The sequence below is a fragment of the Prinia subflava genome, chromosome 2 (assembly GCF_021018805.1).
Source record: "Prinia subflava isolate CZ2003 ecotype Zambia chromosome 2, Cam_Psub_1.2, whole genome shotgun sequence".
Classification (NCBI taxonomy): Eukaryota; Metazoa; Chordata; class Aves; order Passeriformes; family Cisticolidae; genus Prinia; species Prinia subflava.
The window spans coordinates 91874764-91900427 of record NC_086248.1 but is presented as its reverse complement, the minus strand read 5'-3'; the positions used below and the strand labels follow the sequence as shown (position 1 = coordinate 91900427).

The 25664-nt window shown below is 39.2% G+C and overlaps 1 protein-coding gene across 2 annotated transcripts in view; it reads left to right on the top strand.

Moving 5' to 3' along the window:
* The window catches only part of HEATR5B (HEAT repeat containing 5B), a 57905-nt gene extending 32976 nt beyond the window's left edge, over positions 1-24929 (top strand). For both annotated transcript variants that reach the window (XM_063391010.1, XM_063391009.1), the window contains exons 25-36: positions 1717-1898; positions 2996-3064; positions 5207-5386; positions 6061-6298; positions 6921-7181; positions 8125-8252; positions 8437-8581; positions 13050-13319; positions 15168-15392; positions 17324-17475; positions 20405-20618; positions 22222-24929. In XM_063391010.1, coding sequence (XP_063247080.1) covers positions 1717-1898; positions 2996-3064; positions 5207-5386; positions 6061-6298; positions 6921-7181; positions 8125-8252; positions 8437-8581; positions 13050-13319; positions 15168-15392; positions 17324-17475; positions 20405-20618; positions 22222-22526 — 2369 coding nt within the window. In that variant the 3' untranslated portion in view covers positions 22527-24929. The remainder of the gene's footprint in view (positions 1-1716; positions 1899-2995; positions 3065-5206; positions 5387-6060; positions 6299-6920; positions 7182-8124; positions 8253-8436; positions 8582-13049; positions 13320-15167; positions 15393-17323; positions 17476-20404; positions 20619-22221) is intronic.
* Positions 24930-25664: the final 735 nt, after the last annotated feature.

Sequence of the window (25664 nt, the reverse complement as noted above, 5' to 3'; positions counted from 1 at the left end):
ACACCTTAGAGATGCAAAGTTTTTCTACATTCTGAAACAGAAGCAATAAACTTCTAGCTAAGGACATGCTGGGAGTGTTTTCAGAGTTTAACGTAATGACTGCAATGAATTAAACTTGAGATTATTTTAGCATCTCCAATCTGAAGAGATGCTAGAAAAGAAAAAAAGAGAGGATCACGCTAGGTAATTATTGCTATGGCATTGGTTGCAGAGAGAGGGGGGTGTGGGAGGGAGTTATAAAAATACATGGACTTTATAAAGTTTGTTCTTTTGGTATCCATGAGAGTGATAACTTGTAGTTTTTAAGATCACGTTCCAAAGATAGTTTTATGAGTTAGAGGATCAAAATCGAGAGGTCCTAAATGGCACAGTACTTTTGGGAAGAAATGTTTTTCAGATAATGTGTCTGTCCTTGGGCTGTCCATGTTTGTGGTTGTTTGGGTTCACCTGTGTAGTGCTCTTGAGGACTTTGTGTATGTAAGGATGAATATTGTGAGCACCCTAGAATGTGTGACATTAATGGGTTTTGGTGTCTGTGTTGTTGAGAGTGTCTGCTATCATATGGAGAGGTGCCAGATCTTTGCCTGTGTTGCTTTAGTGCAGCCTGGATCCACACTGGGCATTGCTTCTGTGAAAATCTGGTTTTTGGCTTGATTTGAGGCCAAGGCCACTGAAGACTAGGAAGGAACAATTTCAGGGAAGTTTATTTTGTCATGGCATAGTATTACAAAGGAAATAATGAAATAACTGCTGCTTATAGGGTCCTGCAGAGAATTGCATATCATCATCTGGAAAATTTTATCTCTATTTATTTAGAGTGAACTTTGGTGTGTTTGCTATTATTGTAAAAGGGGAAACTCAGCAAATTTCTGCCCCCTCCAAATGCAGCTTCTAAAATACTGAAATTTTACTGTTGTCTCTGATGGTCTGAAAAAGTGAGTGAAGACTTTATCACTGTAGTTTGTAAGTGATTTTCAGTCTTTCTTTGCTGATATGCTTCTGAAATAATTCAGCCACAAAAACGTTTTCCTTTTTTACCTTGAGACTTGAAAATAGCTTAGGCAATTTGTGGGTTTCATTAGTCACAGCAAATGTTGTTAAGTAATTTATTTTCATGTTAGTTTTACAGCATGTGGTAATTTCAAATTGAGAGTAAGAGAAGAAATAAAAAGAATGCATAGAGAAGAGTAATCCTTTCAGAAATGCTATGAATTCAAGCTACAAATTTTTCTCGTCTGCGTGCTTACAGCCTTACATGTGGTTTTTGGGAGGAGAGCCAGAGGCATACTCAGTTTTAGGTGTTTAAGCTTGACTTCAGCAGGGGTCACTGTAAGCACAGGAAGCAAGGAGGAGCAGGAATTGCCTTGAGGATTTTCTGTACGTTGAGGGGTTCATTCAAATTAACTTTACTAAATGTTTTAATATATTCTAAGCAACTTAGCCACATTTGCATACTTCATTTTACACATTTTCTGCTTAGTTTTAAAGGTTGTCTTAGGAATAAGAATCACAGAATCACTTGGAGGGGGGGAGGGGAAGTGGAAAACAAGAAAGCAAGCTAAGTTACATTCTTTCCTGCTTCTTCCATGCATTAAATGTGGCCCTCTGACAGCAAATAGGTAAAAGTCATGCGTGTCAGTGAGGAAAATGTTACAAGTATTCATCATGTCAGCAATCTTTCAAGTTACTAAATAGTTCTTTCTGTTTTGTTCTAAGATGACTTCCTAGTGCTGCATCTCTCTGACCTTATCCGCATGGCGTTCATGGCTGCCACTGACCACAGCAACCAGCTGCGCATGGCGGGGCTCCAGGCTCTCGAGGACATCATCAAGAAATTTGCATCTGTTCCCGAGCCTGAGTTCCCAGGCCATGTGATACTGGAGCAGTATCAGGCAAATGTGAGAGCTCCTTCATAAGTTCAGGAGATTGTGCATTTATGCCAATATGCCGGTATTAACTTTGAGAACATTTTGTAATTTCAAAAAAAAAAAGCTGTGAGGAGATTTTTCTCTGTGTGAAAATGTGCTACAGAGACTCTCTTCCTTACCTCTTCAAATTTTATTTTTGTATCTTGTTCTATTTATTGTAACTTAGTAGCTGATAAAATTAAACTTCAGTAGCTTGAAAGCCAAATATTGTAAGGAACATATAGTTTTTGGCAAAAGTGACTATTAGTTTGTAGAACTAAGAATTGGAAAATATCATTCACTCAGTTCTAGATTTAATTTAATAAATCTGTGTTCTTGGGAATTAATGAATGTACTTCTGTTTAAATGAAAACTACAGAAGTGTATCACTGGGAAGTGGGCAATTAAAGGTTTGTTTGGGGATAATATTGTGCTTTTTTTGTTGCATGGCTTCACTCTTTCACTGCTTTTATTTTCACTCTGTCTTCAGGATCTTTCCAAATACTTTTTAACGGCAGGCTTTCATCCTTTTCACTCCCTGCCTTTTTCTTCTTCCTTCTGTAGTGCTGTAACCATTGTTTCTTGGGCTTGGTTCCTTTTGGTTCAGAAAAATAGTGCCTTACAGCAATTGCCTAAGAGGCATTTTTCAGTCAGTATTGGCCACTAGGCAGACTTGATTCCAATCCAACCATAAGCATTTAATTTCACTGTTCCTTTGGACATCAGATTGTCATTGGCTTATTGATCGTTAGCAGAAGTTGCACCTGTAACATTGTAATGATAAAAAGGATACTCATTAACAGAGAGAAGATAATACCATGTATTTCACAAAGGTAGTTGAGACTTAAAAAGGTGATGGGCAAGCAGGAAAAAAAGTATTTTAAGACTATGTTGTTGATGTTTAAAGAATGCTATTGCAAATGTTTGCTTGACAGCAAGGATAATTTTGGGATGTAAGTACAATGCCAAATTTGGCAGTCTTGTCTTGCTTGTTCTGTACTTGCCCTTGAGCTTTAAACAAGGTGAGATAAACAGCAACGCGTCCCTATTCTTGTGGTTGGATTTTTAACTTTTCTTCTGATCGACAGGTGGGAGCTGCTCTGAGGCCAGCGTTTTCCCAAGATACACCATCTGATATAACTGCAAAGGCCTGTCAGGTACAGTGGAAAACATTCACATACTAAAGGCAAAACTCATTTTCCTTCTCTTTGGAGGAAAGATGCAGAAGAGAAATAGCATCAAATGGCTGGAAGGTGTTGTAAGCTTAAGCTGTGATATTTTTGCAACATCTTTTGAGTTTCCTAGTAATTTTTGTTCCTCAGATGTGTGGAAGTCCTTTTAGGGAGCTACATCAAAAAATATATCTGGAACTATGTCTTCATGTCAATCCTGCAGGAAAGAGGAAGAATAAAACAAGAAAACAACCCTTTGCTTAATCAGATCAGTAGAAGTTTATTTATTGTCTTTCAGTCTGATCAAATATTTGGATTACTGATAATTTAAACACTAAACTTCAGTTTAATGCTCTATTTTAGAATTTAGAAGATCTGAGCATTCTCATTACAATCATAGTAACAATTTATTAGTGAAAATTTGCTAAAAGATTTTTTTTTGGCATGTGTGTGGCATTGTTTTCTTGTGTGAGATCTTGTGTACTGCAATTTAAATCAACTATCAGCAACATGGCTGTAGTAGTAGTTCACAGCTGAAGAAACTACTGTGGTTTAAAGCAGCAGTTTTGTTAGCTATGCAAACATAAGTTTTAAAACAATAACTGTGTTTCTGAGTTGAGTTTAGTAAATTTGGGTCATCAGGAATGTGATTTTGTGTTGTTTTTTACACTCTTAATTTTCAGCAAAACTTGCAAGGATATCTCAAATATGGCATAACTTGGCATCTACGTGTTCATCCTGATTTACAGAATGTTTCTGCACATTTGAATGAAGAGGCAGTTTGTGTGAAAACATTTAGCATTCCTTATAAGTTGTCAAAATCTTCTCTACTCAACTAATTTCAAAGCAGATGTGTGCACTTGCAGGATCAAATGGTTGGAGATTAGATTTGGATATTTAACTCTCTCTAGAAGTTACATGGACAGAAATGAGCTTCCCTGAAGGAGGTGGATGTTGCTATAGTATTATGTCATTAGTGAAACAGATGTTAACTTGGCTCAGCAGCAGGATTGAAGCTGGTCTTATTCCGGCTGTGAATGAATAACAGTTTTGTGAGAAGTTTTCAACAGCTTTGTCCTGTACCTGTTTGGGACACTTCTAGTGTTTGTGTTTAAGTTATTTTAGATATGTCCATCATTCCAGGTCATGAGAGAGTTGCTTCCCCAAAGGATTTCATGAAACTGGTTCTCTAAAGCAAAATAAATAAATTGGAAATAGGTCAAAAATGCCTTGAAAAAAGAGTTTGTAAAACCTGAACTGCTTGAGTTTTGTGAGTTTTTTTGCTTCTGATCCTCATCCTTGTAGAATAATCTCCAGAATGAGAGCAGCTCTTCTGAAAGAATTTGTCCCTTTTTCTCTTTGTAGAAAAGCAGCTGCCCCAGTATTCTTCTATTGCCTGCATTATATCTGGCAGGAATGTGTTTCAGAGGATGAGTGCCAGTGTGGAGCAATAGTCAGGAGCAGCCCATCTGCGTGATGTTTGTTATTTTAAGTACCTGTTTGGATCCATTTAATTCAAATGAAAAGTTGAAAGACACCCAACTGTCTGTCCACTGTTATGGATAGATTGTTCTAGGTGTAGAACTGTGGGTTCCAAATCATAGCTCAGTCTTTCAAATAATTTCTAGGTGTTTTCTTGACATTAATAATTTGAAAGCTTCCCACTAGTATGGAGCCTTATCTATTGATTTGAGATGTGAGGGGTTTTAAAGATATACTTTTGTTGATTGCTGTCCAGTATATTCTTCATAAAGAATTCAGTGACTCATTACCTGAATGATTTGACCAGACATGTAGGAATGGAATAAAAAAATTGTTATAACTTCCATAAAATTATGGAGGATTGTAAAATTTTTAAAATGTTTTCTGTATCTCTTAAGTTCCCTTATAATATGCATTGTAAATATAGCCTTTATAACCACTCAGCTGAGCAATTCTGTTCTCATGGGTTGGCAGGAAAAAAAAAAGAAAACATGATTCATTTGTCTTAAGCAGGAAGATAGTGGCTAAGTTTTCCTGGCAGTTGTTTTGGGTTTGGTTTTCTTACTAATTTAATTTTGTTTTTTCCTTTATAAGGTTGTTGGATTTTTTTGCTAGTTTAGAATGATTCTGAACTTTGTTGTCTAGGTATGTAGCGCTTGGATAGGAAGTGGGGTTGTAAGTGACCTGAATGATCTCCGCCGAGTTCACAACCTTCTTGTCTCTTCCCTGGATAAAGTGCAAGCAGGAAAGGGATCTTCTAGCCAGCTTTACCGAGAGAGCGCCACCACTATGGAAAAACTGGCGGTGCTGAAAGCGTGGGCTGAGGTAAGCAGTGACCAGGAAATCTGTAAAAGTTTGGAAACATTTTACAGTGTGGTAGCAGCCTCACACCTCATACTGGCTGTTCATGCCTTCCTCCTGACCTCTTGCAGTTCTGCTCCTGGGATGTTTTAAACTCAGTATCTTTCTCTGCCATTCTGTTGAGCCATATTTACAGGGAGGCTTGATCGTTTTTTGTTTTGCTGCACTTTCCTGTATAAAAATATGCACTCATACCCTATCAGGTTTTGAATTTCTTTCTATCTTACTGCTTTTAAATGTGGGAAAAAAACCCCCACAAACAAGAAAAAAAAAAAAAAACTAAAAATCAGACAACCTTAAAATATACTCTGGGAAAATATTGCAGTTAGTTAATCAGTAAACTTAACTAGTTAGTTAACACTGTCACGTGTTTATAATTGATATTTTTAGGAAGAAAGTGTGTGGCTGGATTGTTTTAGGAAACTCCCATTTATGAACCTAAGCATTATATATATGTACTGGTAGAAATAAAAGAAAGACTTTAAATAAAATGGAGTTATGTTGAAAATCTCTTTCTTCCAGTAATTTTCTGGTGAATTTTATCTGTGTGGAATCTGTTACATTCATGTGGGAAAGGCTGCTGCTTTTCTTTCTTTTTAGAATCTCACAGCACATACTTTGACATGTTTTACCTCTAGGTGTATGTTGTTGCCATGAAAATTAAGAAAGAAGCAGAAACCAAACCAAAGCGTGTTTTAAAGAGCACAGAGGAGGATGAGGATGATTTTGGTACCGTGGATGAGTTGCCACCAGACAGTTTGATAACTCTTGTACAACCTGAACTGCCTGCACTGAGCCGTCTCTGGTTGGCTGCGCTGAAAGATTATGCTCTTTTAACTTTACCAGCTGAATTTGCTACCCAGCTTCCACCAGATGGTATGCACTGAAATGTCCTTTTGCGTTCTGCAAAACAGAAAGAAAACTGTAGCTGGACATTCAGAAGGATCCTATAAATTATTTGGCATGCATGTTTTTTGTGCAAGTGATTGATTTCGTCTGAGCATGTAATGGCAATATTTTCTAACTTTGAATCTTTTTCCTTCAATTTGCAATGAATATACTCATTATTCAAATCACTGAGATCATTAAAACTGTCTTTGTAGAATTAAGAGTACTTCACCTCTAATACTTTGGTATCAAATGCAAAAAGATGTTGGTTGTATGAAAAACATAGCCCCTGAGATTAGAGCAGGCACTGTTTTACAGTATTTTACTGGATTAAGAGTGAAAAATGAAAAATGTTGGAAGACCTGATGGCTGTGCCTGCCTTTCTTGCTCTCTGCTTACTGCTTTATTGAGGCCAGTGCACTTTCTCATGAGAGGTACTGATATTGCTACTACACAGGGAGAATTGGAATGTACTGCCACTAACAAGTATTACACCTGATTAGGTTTGTGATCAAACACACTAAATACAGTAATGAATTTAGAGTGCATGCTTTTTACCTGTTACTTGCAGAGAACTTCAGAATTTACCTTTGCTTTGTGAATTTAACAGGAGGAGCATTTTACACTCCAGAAACAATTGACACAGCCAGACTGCATTATCGAAACTCCTGGGCTCCCATACTACATGCAGTGGCACTTTGGCTGAACAGTACAGGATTTAATGTGTCAGAATCAACAGAAGAGACTGCTGCAGCAGTGCCCAATTCTCAGAAACGTGCTACATCCATTATGTTAAACCAGACGCCTGGAACTCCACCTACCACTAAATCTTTGCCAGAGATAAACAAAGATCGAATGCATTTAATTTTGGGTAAGAGTTACAAGTTTGGAATTCAGTAGCAACACATTAATGGTATGAAATGCTATGAAAATGAGAAAAGATACTTTCCTTGAAATCCATGAGGCCGAAAATTCATTACATGTCTGGGCAGTAAAGTTTGGAAAATCTCTGTCTCATCCTCCCTCTTACCTCTCTGCCTTCAGTGTTCTTTGTAGCTTTGATGGAATATTTGTCAGTGTGATTATTGTGATTTATGTAATTGAATAAAATGAGTAGGAACTGTTCTACACTGCAGTATAATGCAGATGATACAAAACGTTATGCTTCAAAGATGCAAAAGCTGTGAGGTTAATTAAAATGCACACGCCTATAAAAACACTACTTAGTAGAGACTGATATTTGGCAAGTCACATGGAGTAGCTTTTGCATCACTTTTTCATCTGTGAGTAGCATTCACTGTTTCCCTTTGTTGTTACCTAACAGCTTTAAGTGGTGGATGCAATCTCTTATTCTGAGGAATGCCAGCAGTTTGCTGAGATAGACATTTAAATCCAGAATTAAGTGCCATATGTATAAGATGAACATTGCGTGATTTTTGGAGCTTAACTTCATTTCATTTGTCTTTACATTTAAAGGAGTTCAAGAAAATGAAACTCAGTTTACAACTGAAGGATTCATAGATCTGACTTAGAGATCTTTAGAACAAAGTATGGATTTCTGTTCAGTAATCTTAAATTGTTGGTTGTCGCTGTGTATTATTTATCCTGCCAAATTCTGGGGACAACATGATGCAGAAGAGGAAGCAAATACAATTCTTCTGCAAAGAATCTCTTTTAATTGAAAGGAGGAAGAATTGAGAAAAACAGCTAACTTTCTGAAGTTGTTGAGGACCTGCTATACTTACAAAAGATTTAAAAAGAAAACTTGATTTTATGATGATGTGAACGTTCTTTTGAATTATTGCTCTTTTCAGGTGTTAGTATACAGTTTCTGTGTTCCCCAAGACCTGAAGAACCCGTAGAGCATGTTACATCTTGCTTACAAGCCCTTCATACTTTGTTGGATTCCCCTTGTGCCAGGATCCATATTGCAGAGGATCAGGTAATGTATGAGCATGTTGTAACAATCAGCTTTTTTATGTCTTGGTCTTTCATCTATGATGATTACAAGAGCTGTAATTATTTTTGTGTGAGAAAAGTATTTGTTCATCATAAGCAAGTGACATAACAATTAGGAATTGTTTAGTCCTAATTAATGTCTTTCTATGTATTTTGTTTCACTGCAGCTCCTTGGTGTTGAACTCTTGAGTGTGCTTCACCGACTCCTCCTGACCTGGGATCCTCCTTCAGTCCAGCTACTGGTTACAGGAGTTGTCCAGCAGATAGTAAGAGCAGCTCAAGATTATTTGCAGGAAAAAAGGAACACGCTAAGTAAGATTCTGAAAACGTGGCTTGCTTTGCAGAGTAAATAAGCAACAGGTTTTCATATTGGGAAAGGAACTCAGTTGCATTAGAGTATGGTTACAGTGAGGAGGAGAATGCTGTGTATTCCACAGATAATTTTGATTGTGTTCATAAACACCTGCTGATTTCTTAACTCTTGTAAGGTGTATTTTTTCTTCCTCTGATCATTCTCATTTCATGTCATGATTTTCATTCATTTTTCTGGAGTAAGAGTGGTGCAAGTTATATCCAGCACACCCCTTATTAATACCTTGCTCAGTTTTCTTAATGTTTCTCTACAGACTGCCTCTTTAGCACCTCATTTACCTGTTTTCTGAAGTTCAATGGTTTAGGCACCAGTACATGGTACAGTGGTGTGTCCCTGGCACAACTGCCATTCACGGGATGAGTGAACTGCTCCTGAAACCAGTATGAAAAGTTGCCTGCCCAGGAGACCTTGCCAGGAAGGGGAGCAGACTTGCACCTGGGTTCTTACTTCACTGACATTCAGGGCACTCGGGGTGTGTCAGCTGCCAGGAGTTCTGGGAACAGGGTGTGCAACAGGAGCAAGGCAGCTGGCATGGAAAGGCATGCTCATGCTGCCCAGGAGTGCTGCTCAAGACTCTACAGGACTGCTGCAGTCAGCAGAATGCTGGTACTGACAGACAACAACACAGCCTGCTGACTGAGGGACAATCACCTCTGCTACATCACAGGTCTAATGGCCAGGTTTGAAATTCAGATGAAAATGCTGATGTGCCTGTGCTCCAGAGGCTTGTCTGTGCAGCCAGGGCAGGAAGTGACACTGGTCTCGTCTATGAGACATGAAGGAAATGCTTGTGAAGGTGAGAAGACTCTGTGGTGTCAGGAAAGGTAAATGGAGGAATGAAATGTTCTTCACAGAGGTCCCGCACATGCAGGAGCTGAAGTCCCATGTTTCTCAGAAGGAGAGACAGCCATAGGCTATGCTGGAATGTGGCCCTGGAGGGTGACACTTGCATGAAGGTGGTGGCTGCAATACTGTGACTTCCAGCAACAAAAGGCTCTATCTCCAGATACCCAGTTGGAGAACACTGTGGAGATCTGGCAAGAGAAGGGAAGAGAGAAGAGAGGAGCCAGCTGTCCTGCTTTGACAGATGGGAACTGATAACACTGAAAGGAACGGAAGGGTGATACCAGTCAGGAGACACAGGCTGCCTATTCAAGAAGGGGAGGTGAAGGAAGCCATGTTAAACCAACCCAAAGAAGCATTCCAGTCAAGCTATGGGAGCCCCATGAGAGGCTTTTACCATCCAGTCATGTGCTGGAAGGGTGACACCACTGGAGGCTCACACTCAGAAGTGTACAAAGCACAGAGTTTTTCAGTCCAGATGCTGGACAGTCCAAATAAAGGTGGGACTCAGTGGGTTTGCTCTGCACTTAGAATAAATGGTTATGAAAGTTTATGGTAGTTCTGGCTGTACCAGCTGTGTGATAGTGAGGTCATAATTTCAAGGGAAAGAAAGAAAATGAGCAGCAGAGCAAAAGCTTTGGCCTGACTTGGCAGACTTTGGCTTGTGCAAGGAGCTTGTAGATGAGATCTTGTGGTAAGCTTTCCTGGAGGGCAAAGGAAAGAGGGATCATCTCATCTTTGGTGACAAAATAAAGCTCATTCACAGTGATCATGGCAGGAGGCTGACTTGGCCAAACAGGTTCTTTTGACTGAGCTCAAATGTGACACGGAAATTTATGGATGTTGGAAATGGGGACAAACTGCCAAGGAAGACTGCTGAAGACTTTGTGGGTATGGAGGAGAGGAACTGGAAAAGCACAGTTTAGGTGGAGCTGAGACTGAAAATGAACGTCCAGTGTGCCAAGAACTACTTTTATAGATGCATTGTCAGCAGAGGAAATTTGGACCTGCTGCTGAATGGATTGAATGATCTAATGACAAAACATGATAGAGGCAAACTAAGGCACTGTTACCTTCTTTGCTTACTCCTCCTGTGCCTGTGTGTAGTGAGCAAGCCTAGGGGAGAGCAATGCTGGGTGCAGCAGGTGAGCATCCAGTTAGGGACTGCTCACAAAAAAGCCAGCCATACCCTGGCACCAGATGGGGTGCATCTGAGGGAGCTGCCTGATGATGTGCTAAGTTTGTTGCAATCATCTTTGAAAAGCTGTGGTGCTCAAGAAAGCTTTCCAATGGATGGCAAAAATGCTGTGACTAACTTTGACTAAGGCATGAGGTGGGGTTTGAGTGAACTTGCCAGTAAGCCTGCTGTGCTTGTTGAAAGGTTTTTGAGTAAATTTCCTTTGATACTTCTTAGTACATGAAGTAGAAGAATGTGATTTGAAATAGAGACTTACTGAGGGCAATTAATGTCTCATCACCCTCTGTGATGAAGTAACTGGCTTTGGAGGTGGAGTGGTGGATATTGTTTACTTAGACTTCTGCAAGGCTTTTGAACCAGTACTCTGTAATGTCATTGTCAATCTGGAGTGATGTGGACTGAAAAGTAGGAGAATAATTTGTTGGGCTGCTATGCTTGAATGGAGTTTAGTGATTCAAGTCTGACTGGCAATTCTTTAGAGATTGGTATTGGGCCTGCTGCTGTTAAGCAGATAGGACAGATAGGAGAGAATGTACCCTCAGCAAATCTGTAGATGGTACCAAACTGGGCAAGTGATGGGTGTGCTGGAGGATGCTGCTGCCTTTCAGGGGAGTTTTGAACTACAGGTCTGAGAACCTGCTGCAGTTCTGCAAAGACAAATGCCAGATCCTGCATTTGGGATGGAATGTGCATTGGTATAGGCTGGTGGGTGGACAGACTGGTTAGCAGATTTGCCAGATGAGGACTTGTGTGTGTGAATCTCTGGTGTGAAACCTGTGCAACTCTGTTATTGGGCTGTGTTAGAAGAGCATGACCAATGGATTAAGGACACGAGTATGAAGATGCATCTGGAGCAGTGTCTAGTTTTCCTTCTTCCTCATTCTGAGTAAGACAGATGTTGACAAACATGAAGGAAGTTCAGTGGAAGTCCACTAAGCTGCTTAGGGAGGTGAAGTGTGTAACCTGTGAGGAGAGGCTGAGAGAGCTGAACTTATTTAATCTACAGAACAGAGGGTTAATATGGGATAGAATAGCAATCCCCCTTCTTAGAGGGAATTAAAAGACAATGCCAATCCAGAGTCTTCTGAAAGGCATGTGGTGGAAGGACAAGAGGCAATGGGTATAAACTGCAGCAGTGGAAATCCAGATGGGATACAAGGAAAAAATTAGTCACCGTGGGAGTGGTGAAGCAGTAGAACAGGTATGCAGGGATGTGGTTTCTCTGTGCTTGGAGATACTCAGAACTTGACCAGCAGTCTGAGAGCTACTTTCTGAGGTACTTCTAGTGACCTCTTCATTTTAAGAGGCAGTCTCCCTGTTCAGTCATACCTTTACCATTTCTTTAAAAATCTCATAATAGATGTACTGTTTCCATCTTTGGCTAGGTAAATTAGTTTCCAAGAGGCAACCTGGCAAATAGTTCATTGATACCTGGTTAGGTTGGGTAGGTCTGCCAGGTTTTCTAGTACCTGAAAGAAGTGAAGTAAACCCCAGAGAATATTCTCTTATTAAGGAAAATTACCATTTTAATCTGGCACAATGTACTGTTGATAAAAAAGCCCCAACTGATAGCTTTTGCCCATTTTCCACATAAAAAGAGGGAAAAGATTTTGCTGGAACTTGAGGAACCAGCACAACTGAAAATGCAGGCACTGTTTCTTCATATGAATTAATGGAATTGTTTACTGTCAGCCCAGTAAGCTGCTTTTTTCAGATTGATGAATGTGATAACAGTAGCAATCATTTAAATTCATAGGAGCTCTATAGGGTAGTTCAGGCCAGCTTTGAGTTACTGAATCTCTGTTGCTGTTTAATGGGAGAAGGAAAGACTGCAGCTGGCCAAGCTGCCATCAAAAGAGAGACTTTTCGAACTGAATACACTCAAATCATGAACTCAGACAGAATCCTACAGTGCTTTTCTGTTCTCTTATTTCATAATCAATTTAGGCTAGAATAAGATTTTGTCAGGGTGGAATATTTAATTAATAGCTATTAAATTTTTAAAAAAATCATCCTGGCTCTTTATTTGGCATTGATTGCTGTTGATTTTATGATCAGTTTTAAGAGAAGCAAAATAATTAACTGTAGTTTCATTTTGTGCAAGACTGCATTTGTTTTCTAGTTCCAGAATGATTTTTAGTAAGCATTATTGCAATCACAGTACTTCTAAGGCATTTGAAACTCCTTTAAGGCATTCTAACTAAAACAAAGCATTTAGTCTGACAGAGGAGCCATGTTTGTCCTGTTACTGTAAAGCAACTTTTTCTTCTTGATTTTTAACTTCTTTGTGAAGAGTGTGTCATGTAATGTTTGATTACATTGATTGAGACTTAGCTGTCTCCTCAGACATTTCTTTCCTTTTTCAGATGAAGACGATAATGAGGAAAAAGAAAACCCTCTAGCTTTAGGAGAGGGAGGTGAGAGCGGTGGTCTTGTGCCTGGAAAATCTCTAGTCTTTGCAGCTATGGAATTGCTCATGTTTATCCTGGTACGACACATGCCCCATCTGAGTTCCAAAGTGTCAGATTCTCCGAGTCACGTTGCTGCCAAATCCCACCTCTCTGAGGAAAGTGCTCGTCTTGTGGCTGCCACCGTTAACATTCTGTCTGACCTGCCTTCCCTGTGCTCTCCAGCAGGTAAGGCTTTGCAACAGAGTATGTGTGAGTGCTAGCACAGTGAGGATATGATGTTCAAAACAAACTGTAAATATATTGCTGTGAATGCTTTAAGGGTCATCTCTTAATAAGTATATTTAGGTGATTAACTGAATAAAAATCCAGGCTTTTCCAGTGAGCAACATAAAGGAATTTTGATTTTTAGTTTGCATGTGTGCTGCAGGTTTTCTGAGGAAATTAGCTCTGCACCAGTCTGATTTTATTGGGGTTTTTTCCCCCTTTTTTCATGCTTTTGAAACCTTTTGGGCAATTTTAGTCATTGTTAAACAACACAGACATTTTGGAGATAATTAAATTCCTGAAAAGTTCATGAAAAGCAGCAGCTGTATGAAAAGACAATCCTACTGAGGGAAAACCAGCACAATTCATCTGTAGTACACTCGGGCTTGCAGCCGTTGGCTGTCAGTCATTCCCAATGTGATTACAAACTAAATGGAGCTTTCTTCTGCCCAGGAAGACTGTCACAAAGGATGTGTGTGAGCTGGGATAATTGCACTGAGTGAAGTTCATGGGTAAAGGACACAATTACATGGGAAGCTGTGCTCTTTGACTTTGGCTTTTTGGAGAGAAAATTGCTTAACTGTTGTCTTAAGAATCTTTGGGAAGTTTCACCCTGTCATATAGATAAAGACATTTTGAAGTTAGTCCCCTAATGAGGTGCACTACAAATAATGTATTTGGACAAAGTTATGCTCAAAAGACAACATGGCCTGTCTTCAAACAGAAATTTGTGAATTTGTGTCTTGCACTTCTTTAAGGAACATGAGATTTTGAGTTGGAGTCATGCCCTGTTTTTATTTGATTCCTGGTTTGTTGGGGTTTTTTGTGTTGGTGGGGATTTGGTTTTTGTTTTTTGTGGTTTTTTGTTTTGGTTTTGTTGGGGTTTTTTGTTTGTTTTTTGTTTTGGTTTTGTTGGGGTTTTTTGTTTGTTTTTTGTTTTATGGTCAGGGTGATGAGAAAGGGTGGGCAAAAAGATTAACTGTTACTTCTGTGTTGTCTGGAGTGAGGGTGTTACTCTCAGTACTTGGCAAGTGGCCACTGCAAGTAGCTCAGAAACCACTGTTAATTTAAAGAGCGGCCCCTTCCTGTCATAACTATTCTACTCCGTGTATTTATTCTCACGGCATTCCCAGAAGGAGAAAAATGGCAGGATCTGTGTTTCCACAGATGTGGGAAAATGAAGCATAGAAGAGATATGGAAAGAGTTAGGGTTAAGTGTCTGAAGTGATCTATAGATTGATTTTGCATGCCTAAACCCAACAGCATTCTTCTTTCAGTCCTTTCAGTAGGGGCTCAAAGTGAACATGTGTTACAGAAAGTCCTACAGCCTTTGTCCAGGATTTGAGACACCCAAACAGCTTCCTTGTTTCGCTTCTGGGGCTTGTACCACACTCCATCTTACTTGGAAAGGGCTGTAACTTAGTTGGGATACTTGTTTCCAGACTCTTATTTTTGCTGTTTATAGGATCCTAGTGACATGTAGATCCATTTTGAAGGTACTTAGCAATTGGATGACATACCATGTATCACATGCCATGTAGGAGAAAGCTTTAACAGCTACATCATCATTTCTGAACTGACAGCAGCATTTCAATTGTTGGCTTGTATGACTTGTGTTATGATACACTTCAGTAGTCCTGATGAATGAATTTGGTGATAACATGTTGAAGGACACGTATCACTTGTCACCTGAATTGCAGTTTATCTCATCTCCTTTGTCTCCAACCACACACATCCATATTGGGAAAGACAAAGAGGTTATCTACAGCACTTCAGAAATTCTTTTATCTTTTTTTTTTCCTTTTTTAGGGTGTATGACAGTCTTACCCACTATCCTATTTCTGATAACAAGGGTATTGAAAGAAACAGCAGTAAAGTCAGCAGATAATCAGGTCCCACCTCCAGTCACTGCAGCTCTTCAAGGGATAAAAACTATTGTTACTCTTCCAACAGTCAAGACTGATGAAACTCAGAAACAATGGACAGGTCTTATCCGCAGCACTCTGGCATCTATCTTGGAAGATTCTCAGCCTGGTAAGTGGTTTCCCAGTGCAGGAGTTAAAATTCAAGAAAAATGGATTTTCTGTAATGAAAGGACAAGTATGGTATTTGCCTATAACGTAATGTAAGACCTGAACGAGCTAAACTCCTCAGTTGCTTAATAGATTTTATTGAAGCACAGCATTGGCTTTAACAAAGTAGTTACATCTCAGGAGTTCCCACCTCAGATTTGTCCTTGTTTGGTCTGTTTTCTTTGACAGTGTTGATCATAACCTCCAGTTAGAAGTTTTCCCTTTCGCAATGCATCTGGCAGCCCCTGCCTCTCAGGTTTTATGCTGGCGCAAGTCATTTAGTCTTAGTGACAGCCAGTGTTAAAGGGAATGAGTGGGAAGACAGCCACAGATATTTGTGGCAAGGTTCATACTGGAGTAGGATACTCACAGCACTGTTAAAAGCTTTCTTTGGTGAGAAAGAAATCCTGGCAAAAAAATCCCTGTTACTCACCAGCACAATGGTTACTGTCTCTTCAGAGAACTGCAGACCACCTCTTACGGTTCACAGACGTGCTTTGCCTTGCCCTTCAAAAAGTGAAAAAGATGTTCAGCCTTAGCTGCATAGTTAGCAAAAGAGAGGCACAAAGATTTGCCATTTGCATAGTGGTAGTCAGCGAGAAGAGCATTACATTGCCAAGGAGCCATTTGGAGAGAGTGAAGAGAGGCTTGAATGGAGTTACTCATGTGAGAGATGGGGAGTGAGGAGGTAATTGCAAATGCTTCTGAAATGTCCAGAGGGGGAGGATCACTAGGTTTGTGTTAACCAAGCCAAACTTCTAATTTGATTTGTCACATCAGCTCTTGTTTTCCAGCCTTTAGTTACTGTAGAGATTTCACAGGCCCGCTTTCCAGAAACATCACTGGCTGGAGGCCTTTTTGCAGGCTTCAGAAAATTTTCTTGGTTCCTTGCAAGAGGAATGTTTTCCTTTCCAGTCTTCTGTGAAGTGTGATACATAAGACACACAAAAATCTAAGAAAGGTCCACTGCATTCAATTTCAAACCTCATCATTCAAGGAAATTTAAACAATGTAAATTTAAAATAATTTAAATAATATAAGAAAAATTGTCCCTGAAAATGCTTGGAGTAGGTTTTTGAAGTGAGGTTTCACATGGCTAAGCCAGTTGAGTGACTAGCTGACATCTGTAAAGGGCAGTCATGCTGTTTTTCTTTTTTGCTGACTTTATATATGCTGTTTCTTTGTGCCTCTCAGGGGAGAGCAGAACCAATGTGGCCAACCAAACCAACATAACAGTGCTTTTGATATATATTATAATAGTTTATATATAAATGTACATATTTTTGTTCCTGTTGTGAATTCATTAATGAGATCTGTGAAGACAGAGCTTATGCAAGGAAAAGAAAATTGTGACAATGGCAAATACAGGTTATTTAAAAAGCAGGAAAGGTTAAAGTAGGACTGTTCCTATTGGTGACAGTTGGCTGTCAGATCACCTAGTCTGTTCTGTGAAACCTCATGCTAAGTAAAAGTTGTTGCCATGCTGGATATCTATTTCTTACTCTGCTGTATAGCTGAAGATAATTTTAAAGTAAGTCAAGTAGATCTTCAGTGGGGAAAGGATCTAAAATTTTTTTTCCTCTTGTTTCCACACTGAAAACAAAAAGCATGGCTTGGTCCGAGAAAGTGTGGGTGATGATGTTTTCCTTGACACTTAAGTTTTAGAAAGATTGACTTACTTTATTAAAACAACTGTTAGAACAGAGTTGCTCAGATTTTTGTCAGTCACAGTCAATAATGATACTGTAATAAGTAAATGCATGTCCAGTTGCAAATAATTTCAAGTACATATATATCTTCTTTGTGAGTTTATGTGTGTTCACTGGCTTTTACTACATAAATGCTAAAGCCTTTTTGGAATAAGCTAACAGCATGTTTGGTTTTGTGTTTCAGAAGCCTCTAAACCTATTCTTGATGAAGTAAGCATACTTACAGCTATTGCTCTCTTCCTCTGGTCAGCAAGCACTGAAATAATTGGAGTGCAGTCTTTACAAAATGGATGTATGAACAGATTTAGAAGTGCATTGAATTCTTCTGATCCTTGGGTAAGATCATATTATAGGAATTTGAATGATATGCAGCCAGCAAAAACTAATTGTGATATATTTAACGCATTTCCTGAATGTTTTGTGATGCCTTTACTTCAGGGACAGATACTGCTGTCAAGCTAACTAGAATTTTCAACAATGCATTATTGAAACTCATGAGAAAAATAACCCAAACTTAGCACTTCTAAATAACATGTTCATGGCCTTGTGCCAGGTTTTTGGCTTCAGCTTTTTAAAAGGCAAAACCAGTCTTTGGTATATGAAGTTTTATCAGATGAAAAGATTAGTTATGGTAGAGGGGTGACATTTTTACATTAGTGTTGATCTTCTATAATACAGAGTTAACCCTTTTTCCATAGATAAAATTGCAGCCCACATTTCTGATCAATTTTATATTTGTTTGTGCAAAGCCTGTGCTTATTTTGCATGTTCATACAAAACTCAGTTTGTGAGCAAAAATATAATTTTGTGGCACCATCAGAACATCTACAGATCATGATTCGTTTGTCTCATGGTTTCACTTCTGCCCTTTGGCTTGCCTTTGTGAAATGCTTTGTGAATTATTTTGTCATTGAAGAGGAAAGTTAAAAAGTTGTAGACTGACTTGGTTCAAGCAGGCTAATGCACTATATGATTAGTGAAGCTTAACTTTTCCAGCCATGTGTTTATCAGTTTGAAGGGGTACACAGATCTGCAGATGGGAGCGAAGGAGAAAAATCTACAAGATTTCCACAAGGAAACACTGCAGAGATTGCTGAGAAGAAAAACACACAAAAAATGTGGATGTGTTTAGGGTCACAGTGAGGCATTTAAAATCCAGTTTAGACTGATAATTCTCCCTAGCAGGGCAGGTGTTTTCCAGCATGAACATAAAATTCAGTTGATTCTGAAGCCTGACTCTGGATGGAAAGCTACTTAGAATTTTATTGTGTGAATGGAAATGTCAGTTGTATTAAGTAAAACTTTGATGTCGTGCTCTCTCTCAACTCTGTATAAACACATGAGCAGTGAGAGAGAAGTACGTGGTTGCCCACTACCCTGCTGGAAAGCTGCCCATCAGCTGGAACTTACCACTATTTTTGTAACACACAGAGCAAGTTTGGACAGCAGCCAGATGGTGTCCACTTCCTTCTCAGGGATGTGCAGAGCATATACTCTGTAATACTTGTTGTGTGTTCATTCTGGCTTTTTAAATGTAAAATACACCTTGTTGCAGTCAGTAATGAGACACCTGCTTGTAATAAAAGCATGATCATGATTGTACTAAGTACGTTGAACTGATTAAGAAGACTTGCAAAGAAACTACTGATGCCTTAAAAGAAATACAGGAGTATTTTTGAAACTATTACCACATGAAAAGGTCAAATATCATGCATAGTAATAACCAGAAGTCTGATGAGCTCAATTCCCTTTTATTCCAACAAGATAACTCAGTTGAGAGACCCAAGTGTTTCAAGGCTATTGGGCAAGTTTTGCATGAGTGTGTGACTCTTATGCTTTGAAGAAGCTCTGATTTACCTTTCAGAAGTTTTTGTAGACTTCTATGAATGCACAATAGTCCAAAGTTTTATATTACACAGATCAAAGGAAAAAAGCTTGGATGAAATTCTGCTGTCAGATGCAGTCATAAAACTCTTTTGAAATACGGCTGCATTTAAAGAAAATACTTTTATTCTTTATTTCAAAGGCTAATCTAATCATCTTTAACAGCTAATAAGGAATAAGTTTAAAGAAAGACAGAAAAGGAAGAGAATTATTTGTAACAGTATGGAGAGATAGAGGTAAAATTCTTTGAAAAGGTCAAAGATGATTGTGAATAAGGCATTAAGGAAAAATGCTCTCCTGTGGAGCTCTGTTATAAAGCTTATAAATGATATGAGAAGTGTTCTTATTTCTGACCTTAAATATTGTATAGAAATTCTGCAGCTGTGTACCATTGAATTAACAGTAATATGAGCTGCATAACTCGTATTTTCTTACCAGTAGTTTTTATGATCTGTGATTTTTATTCAATACTTTCTGTTTATATATCTATGTTTCCAGTAATCCCTGGATCTCCTCGCAGATCATTTTGTGCAGTAGTACTTCCTCTAGAACATTTCTGTTTAGCATGTGCTTGATAACTCATCCTGTTAGGACTTGAGTGCGGTTAGAAAACATGTGCAATGTTTTATCCTCATATTTGTCTTCACCTTTTCAAAAATTCTGGGTTATTTGTGTGGGATTTTGGAGGAAGATCTTTGTATGCCCCATAAAACGCATTCATAATTTCATCTGAACAAGATCATCGGTGAGTCATTTTCCCAAACCATGGCTTTAATAATCTCAGCTTTCCACAGAGAGCGAGGAGGATAAAAAATAAAATAGAAGGACAAGAAGGAGAGCATTCTGTGATTAGCTCATAGTATGGCTACACACATAGTCCTAGGCTACTACCAGCACAAAATGGAGAATGAGATGCAAGGATGGACAGGTGTGACACTTTTGGATACAGCCTTGCCTTGTGTTAGAACAATAAGATCTCTTTGTTCTGAGTCATTCTTACGGGCTGTGTCGCCCTTGTGGAATAGGAATAGCATATTGAAGATTAAGCTACTGTTAGAGCTGGTAGTTCTGAGACTTAAAGATGTAGTTCACTGTGAACTGATGTGACTGACTTGTATGACATTAACTATGCCTTATATTTTCTCGGAGTTTATATTGTTACTGCTGCTTAGTGCCTTTTTAATTTGCCTTCCTTTTATTGAACACTGGGCTAGTACTGCTTTATTAGATGGGCTGTGTTGCTGCATTCCTCTTATTTAGTATGTTTCCTTCCCATTTAGTAGTCTTTTTTCTTTTTTTGAGTCAGAGATAACAGAGTTTATTAGATTCCCTGAGTTAACAAATAACTTTGAGGACAATGTATTTATCTTGATTTGATTAGGTTCAAGCCAAGTGTTACCAGCTTCTGCTTTCTGTGTTCCAACACACCAATCGTGCCCTGTCGACTCCATATATTCATTCATTGGCCCCTATCATGGTTGAGAAGTTGAAAGCTGTGGAAAGGAGCCGCCCAAACAACAATCTGGAGCTTTTAGCAGTCCAGGAAGGAATTAAAGTCCTTGAAACATTGGTTGCCCTTGGTGAGGAGCAGAATAGTAAGTATACAGGTTTTCTAGAGAAATGAGTAATGCTGAAACAGAATGTTGAACTTCAGAAATGTTGCAGTTAGGAATTTAATAGCATAGTCACAAATGGACTGTGTGTGCAACATGCTTTTGTAATTCCAGTGCCAGAACTTCTGTATACAAGAACTTGCATAGTGTATACAGCATGATATGCTGCAGCCTTTGCATTTCTGTGATTGCAGGAAGAAGATCTAAATATGAACTGCAGTAACGAGAGATATTTTATTCTGTTTGGAAATTTGTATTTCACACTGCTTAAATTTACTTTTTTTCATTGTTAACTTCAATTATTTTAGTAGACTTTTATCAGGTTATTTCTATCAGCTCAACAAGTTTTATCTAAAGAGAGCAAAAAATGGAACTGTACTGGTCAGAGTATCTTGACTGTAGATGAAGCAAGATTCACAAGATAGAATACATTACTTATAGTTTATCTTTGAGTTAGTTATTCTTCAACTGAAATGATGTACATTCTGGAGACTTACTGTCTTTGACATTTGACTTCAAATGCTGAAAAAGTTCTTTGTAAAAATACTACTGTTGGTTTTGTGTAGGGGTTTTTTTTGCAGTGTTTTTGGTTGGTTTTTGTGGGGTTTTTTTCCCCCAACACACTCCTTGTTGGAGTTTCTCTTTTTTGATAAAATACTAAATTTCTTGAGCCTCATTCTGCTTCTGGAACAGTTGTTTAAAACACATGTAAAATGAAAATGAGAGTAACAAATAAATGAGGAAACAGAACATCTGATTTGTTGCTAGCTGTAGACAAATCACCCCAGGAGTATGAATTTGTCAGAACCTTTAAGGGAAAATAATACTCTGGTAATTTAAAACAATTTAGATAACTGAGTTACCATTAATTTTTAATTTCTTTGAGCTTAAAGTGTATAATTACCAGGTTACATATTTCAAAATTGTACTTACATTCTATCAAGGTACAAAAATTTGCCTCTTTGCTTAAGCTTAGCTGCCTTTTTTATTCTCAAGGTCAACCCTATTGATCCCTTTGCCATTTTGGGCTGTGGCCTTACTAGATCATGCTAGCTGAAGTATAGCTGCCCTGCTAGTTTTTGGATTAGGATCTCCCAGACCAATACAACATAAATAACAGCAAATAGCTGTCCCTGACTTCTTTGTGAACACTTGCATACTGATATCAGTTCAGTTATGCTTGCTGGGGAAGCAGATACTCAGATTCAACTGAATAACATTTCTGTCTGCCTGAAAAGTGTCATGAAATCCTTTAATATGGTGGGCACTCTGCATCTTACAATCTTTCATCAATGATCTGCAATCGGATGGTGCAAAAGCATCTCAAAATAAGTATCAGGATCAACGTGACTGTAACGAACAATAATAGAAATCTTGAACCCAGTCCTGGTAAAACAGATTGGAGTGATCAAAGCACAAGAAGCCATCTACATTTCAGTTGTTTTAATTTGATAGTTTTTTGATTACAGTTTCTAATGTCAATTCTGAAAACAATATTGCCCTTATCTGTCTAGTAACTGATAATTTTGTTTGTTTGTTTCATTCTCTGATATGGCAATTACATTTTTTTTTCTTTCGTTTTTAGGAGTACAGTTGCTTGCCCTTCTCGTTCCCACTCTGATCTCCTATTTACTGAATGAAAATGCCTTTGCTTCTGCATCTACAGCATCTAAGGATCTTCACGAGTTTGCACTTCAGAATCTAATGCACATTGGTCCACTTTACCCACATGCTTTCAAGACAGTAATGGGAGCTGCTCCTGAATTGAAAACACATCTAGAAACTGCAGTCCGAGCAAGTCAGGCCAGCAAAGCAAAAGCAGCTGCTAGGCAACCACCACCCACAGTACATTCCACCCCGACAATTAAACTGAAAACTAGCTTTTTTTGAATTACTTTTATTATTTTTGGACCATTAACTAGTCAGAAGCATTACATTATCCCTGCATACATGTCTAATTTTGTGTAATTTGTATGTGAAAGGCTGTCTAATGGAGCTTCATGTAATTACTTGAAATCCATGCATTACAAGGGAAGTGGTGTTACTTGTATTTGTATAGATTTTTAGGAAATTGTGATCATATTTATGAATTTCTGTTATAAATTATCCACAAAAAAATTATTCTGTATCTAAATACTTTTATTTATTTTTAAAAGCTATCTCAAACCCTGCAGTAATTTTTGAAATCTGGTGATTGTTATCCTGCCATTGTGCCAACACACTAACACTGTGGGGATGGAGAGAAGAGGAAAAACTGTTATGAAGTACTTACCATGGGGAATTTCTAGTGTAGAAGTATGAATTTTTTGCTTTTAAAAAAATAGTAGGGTAAGGGACTTTGTAGACTGTTTCAGGTTGCATGAAAAAAAAACCCCAACAAAAGAATTGAAAATTTTCAGCCTTTCTTAAGGAGAATGATCAAGCATGCTGTCTTAATGAGTTGTCCTTATTTATGTGGTGTGTGTCTCTTTCAAATCCGTTTCCATGCTTGAAAATGAATAAAGGATGCAAAGAATCTAATCCCCTATCTCTTCGAATATAAATTTTAAAGAACGCACTGGAAACTGAGTTTATAAAGAGAACTGCCTTCTATCTGCATTTTTGTAGGTGTAGCTCTTGGCCCTTGTGAAGTGCTCTGTGTTTGCAGTCTCCCTGTTCTGCCAGCAGCTGGTTGAGTATGTGATGAGTCAGCGCTCTGCCCTTTGTCCAGACTCAGAGGTATTTAACCTTGCTGCTAGATTCTGGTTTCTGGGTACATCATACCTGTAGTCCTTGATCGAGTTTGCAGGCAGAGGTACTGGAGCCCTTTGCACTGTACTGACTCAGGGGGCAGAACACAAGTGAGAGCCAGGCTCCCCCAGTTTTTCTTCCCGTACCAGGCTTTTCTCAGAAGCCTGTGGCTCCCCTCATAGCTGATGTGCAGATTTTGGGGCTTAGGGCTCAAGTGCTGTGCTAACCTTGCAGTGCACAGCCAGGGACTCCCAGTGTCTGTCTGCTGCCAGGCCTCACCCTTCCTGTTGGCAGAAGTGTGGAACCATGTATTTTCTTGTGTATACAAGACTGACCTACATGAATTTTTTGACACAGCTGTTGAATTTGTGGGCTTTTATAGGGATCTTTCTATGCATTTTGCTTTATAGAAAGAAGTAACATAACTAGAGGTCTCCACTAGGCCTGCTGAGTTTCATCTCTGAAACTGTATACTGTCTGTATACTCTGTAAAAACTGCATATTTCAGATGCAAACTTCAAATATAACAAAGGGATAGTAAATAGAATTGAATATGACTAATATCTGCTTAAAATATTTGTAGATCACTATTTTTGCATAGATACTTGCCTCTAGGCTTTCTATTTTCCTCTAAGACCTTATCTAATATCCCTTTGAGTAGCTATGCAAAATGGTCAAGAACAATGCTCTTTCGCCCTATGGTAAGTTGGCTGTGTGCAAAATACTTAACATAAAATCAGAAATGCTTTTATTTCACAGTGAATGTTTTGTTACTAAAGTGAGGACACAGCAAGTGGTGTGTAATCTTTCTCTTTTTTTTTCATAAAGATGCTAATCAAATCTTCTTCCATTGTTCTACAGGAGTAAAGATATATGCAGAAGTAAAAAAAATGTGCTGTACATGAGAAGGAAAGTAACTTCACTAGTTTTTTCATCTTACCATGGGTAGTGGGAATTAAATTGATTTAAATACATCCCTTTCTAATAAGTCTTTCCAGCATTACAAATCTATTTTGCTTACAAGTTCTGAACCAGTTGAACATTTGAAAGTATTAAGGAAACTCTTCCAGTTCAAAATTCAACACAAATATTTTGCAAGTAAAACAGAAAACAAGTTTATAACCTGTTTCAGATTCCTTCCCCTCCACCAGGTAGTCTAGGAATTAATGACTGCATGGAAAGATTTTGTCTATAATTGTGTTTTGTGTACCTTAAGTTTTATCTTGGCACTTTTAAGGTTTGGTTAGACTCTAGGTGACAAGATGTCTGAAAACTCAGAAGGGGGGCGGGAAGTGTAAGAAGTCAGTAGAACAATAGGAGAAAGTTAGCTGAAGAGAAAATGGCACTAGATAGAGGTAGAGGGATAGAGAAGGGAGAGGTTTTTCTTTGTATTTTGTGTGGCTGTCTACAACATGCACAACTCTCGTTTGTATACATCCTTCCCCAGTTTAGTCCTCGTTTGCTTCTCTGCTTGCTCCTGATACTAAAGTTATAATCATGTGGTTTTACACAATATTTTGGCATCAAATTCCATTTGATTAAAAAAACTGAAGTAACTTGAAATGGCCGTAGTGCTTGTTGTTTGTCACTGTCCTTTTCATCTTTTTCTTTGTCAATGGCCTTTTAAATGTGCTTTTTAATGAAGCTGTTTGCTCCGCTTCCCCTTCACATCTTTCATCTCTCTCTCTTCTGTTTCCTTCCTTTCTGGGTGACCCTTGTTCTGCACAGGTTCCTTGCCGAGGTCCCCCAGATCCCGCTCCCTGTCCCATGTTTTCGCTCCCGTTCCCCGCTGCTCTCCTGGTGCTCCTTAGTGGCCTTTCCCGCAGAGACCGGCCAGCAGCCCCAGCTCAGACTCCGCGGACAGGGTTACCAAGAGGCCGCTGTGGTTTGGAGCAGCCACAAAGAAACAGGAACCGCTGCTGGAGAGGGCAGCGGGGCGCTCCTGGTGCGCCCGGGGCACGGCGAAGGCCGCAAATGCCTCAAGCGGGCGGTGTCCCCAGCGCCCGGGGAGCCCCAGGGCACCGCCTTGGTGGCACACAGCATCTTTGACACCGTGCGGGCACCTGGCCCTCGGCACGGCCCCACGGAGCGGCGCGTTGGCCTGCCTCGGCAAGGCTCTGCTGCTGCGGCGCACACGGCGTGGACAGGGAGCTTCGCCCCTCGGCGCCCCGGGGAGCGGGCAGTGCTGCCGGTGTCATCCGCCCTCAGTCCCACACCTCCTGTTCTCCCTTTCCTCGAGACACAGGCAGTGTGGCAATTCCTGAAAAATGTGTCGCTCTCTTTCCCAAAGCTGCAAAC